General features: G+C 33.7%; 1 protein-coding gene across 1 annotated transcript; it reads right to left on the reverse strand.

Moving 5' to 3' along the window:
• Nucleotides 1-728: 728 nt before the first annotated feature.
• LOC139840997 (glutathione S-transferase T3-like) lies at nt 729-1,439 on the reverse strand. The gene is made up of 2 exons (XM_071831235.1): nt 1,427-1,439; nt 729-1,123 (listed from the first exon to the last, which is right to left on the reverse strand). Exons 1-2 carry the CDS (start codon nt 1,437-1,439, stop codon nt 729-731), a joined length of 408 nt encoding a protein of 135 aa, XP_071687336.1.
• Nucleotides 1,440-2,061: the final 622 nt, after the last annotated feature.

The following is a 2,061-nucleotide window of genomic DNA, read 5'->3' on the forward strand; positions in this document are numbered from 1 at the left end:
CGATCTTCGTGATTACGAAGATTGATCAAGGTGTATGTTGAAGATAGCCGTTAGAAATTCATGTAATCGTTTTAGAAACTAAGTTGTTTTTTTGTTTAGAAAATAATGTAATCGTTTTAGTATTTGATGAAATAAACGATTTTATTTGGTGAAGTTTAATACTTTAAATTAAAAACTACATTGAAAATTTGAAGCTATTTCAAAGGCTAAGGCGAAAAGAACTAAATGTGTCAAACACGCAAAAAAACAAGAGACACTCCGTACAACTTTTGCAGGTGCTAGTATTTTGTCCCTCAATGCCGGTGATATCAAGGACCCGGGTCACAAAGATTATTTTGAAAAGCTTCAAAAATTGTACCTTGATCAGTTCTCGCATTTGGTTGACACACCCGAAGAATCATATGAAGAAGACAACTAGTAGTTTGATTATGTTTTTTTTAATTTCAAGTAATTTTAGTTTTTTTAGTTTCTATGTACTTTTTTATTTATTACTTTCTATGTACTTTTAAATTTTAAATTTCTCCAAAGCTTCATCCGCTTTTGATGAACGAGTCGAACGACTAGACTAGCTAGAATAGGTTGATCGTTCCTTTTTTATTTCCCTTTTCACAGCCTATAGGTCTCAGAAAAGGATCGACATCAAAAAGTTCGTTTTGTTAAGAAAGAGGAATCTCAATCCCATCCTCACCGACATCTAAAGGAACATGTCCACCCGACCCCGGAACATATCACTTTGACTTGTTACTCAATACACGCCAAACATCCATCATGATAAACCTTTTCCCTTTGTTATTATTTGCATAGATTTGATGTGCTTGGTCTTCGACACCTTGATCGTTGTCACCGCTTCTCCAATTGCGTTTGGCTTTGTTGTAAGCACCTTGAAACGCACCACACGCTTGGTTGATGTTACGCCACTTTGACGACAATTGGTCGTCACCTCTTTGCCATCCATTTGGGTTGTTGTTGAATTTGTTGTAAATTGTAGCCCACAACAATACATATTTTTGTGAATTTCCCTTGCAAGAATCCTCCGACGCATCGACCCAACATTGAGCCAACCACGCTTCTTTTAGACTCAACCATTTTGTTTGATTTCTTTGACTTAGACCTTCCTTTGAAACTACATAACAAGGTAAACATATATTATAAATAAATATAATAACCGAATATATAAATATAAAAACCATATATATGGGGCACGATCCGTGGCTAAGCTTAAAATGAGTAAATACGGGATAAGCAAATTTGGACCACAAACTATCATTTAATAAACAAAAAAGTGGAGGGGCAAAATTGTAAATTCACAAATTAATAAAATAAAACGCTGAAGGTAAATCTTAAATTATCACTACCTGCTTCACCTTCTATCTTCATCTTCAATCGGACCTTCAATCTCACCTTCTATCTTCAACTTCAATCTCACCTTCTATCTTCATCTTTAGTCTCGCATTTTAATCCTAAATCATCAGTGTCTGCTTTACCGATAACATCTCCAATTGCATCTCCGATTGCATTTTCAGAAAAGAACGATACACGCCGCTGTACATGTTGGAGACACTTACAATACATGATCTTCATTTGAAGGGATGCTGAAACATCCGATGATTCTAGGTTAGTTTCATATGAACTTTATGCTTTATAATTTTATTAACGAGTGTGTTATTACATCTAATTTCGTTTTTTTTTTATTTGGTGTTTATGATGGCTACATGTATAGAATTTGTCAATATCATCAAGTTATGCATAAACTGAGAATTTTTACTAGTTTTCTTTTAGTTTTTATATTTGCACACCAACTGTTTGATGAAAGTCCTGAATGAGTAATGTCACATTATATTTTGTATTTTTTTTATTTTTTATTTTTAAAAGCCTAGGATGAATTTGAAGCCGAAAAGATCAAAAAGTTATTGCAGATACTTATTATCTTAATGATGAATGATAACTGTTGATTCATGTTATCACGAATTTGGTAATCGCCACCTCACCTCAACCATTTGATGGAAGGAGTATGGGTGGATCTTCTGTTGTATGATGCATAAGTTCTTTATCCTATTAGTT

This window comes from Rutidosis leptorrhynchoides, chromosome 4, assembly GCF_046630445.1.
Source record: "Rutidosis leptorrhynchoides isolate AG116_Rl617_1_P2 chromosome 4, CSIRO_AGI_Rlap_v1, whole genome shotgun sequence".
NCBI lineage: Eukaryota > Viridiplantae > Streptophyta > Magnoliopsida > Asterales > Asteraceae > Rutidosis > Rutidosis leptorrhynchoides.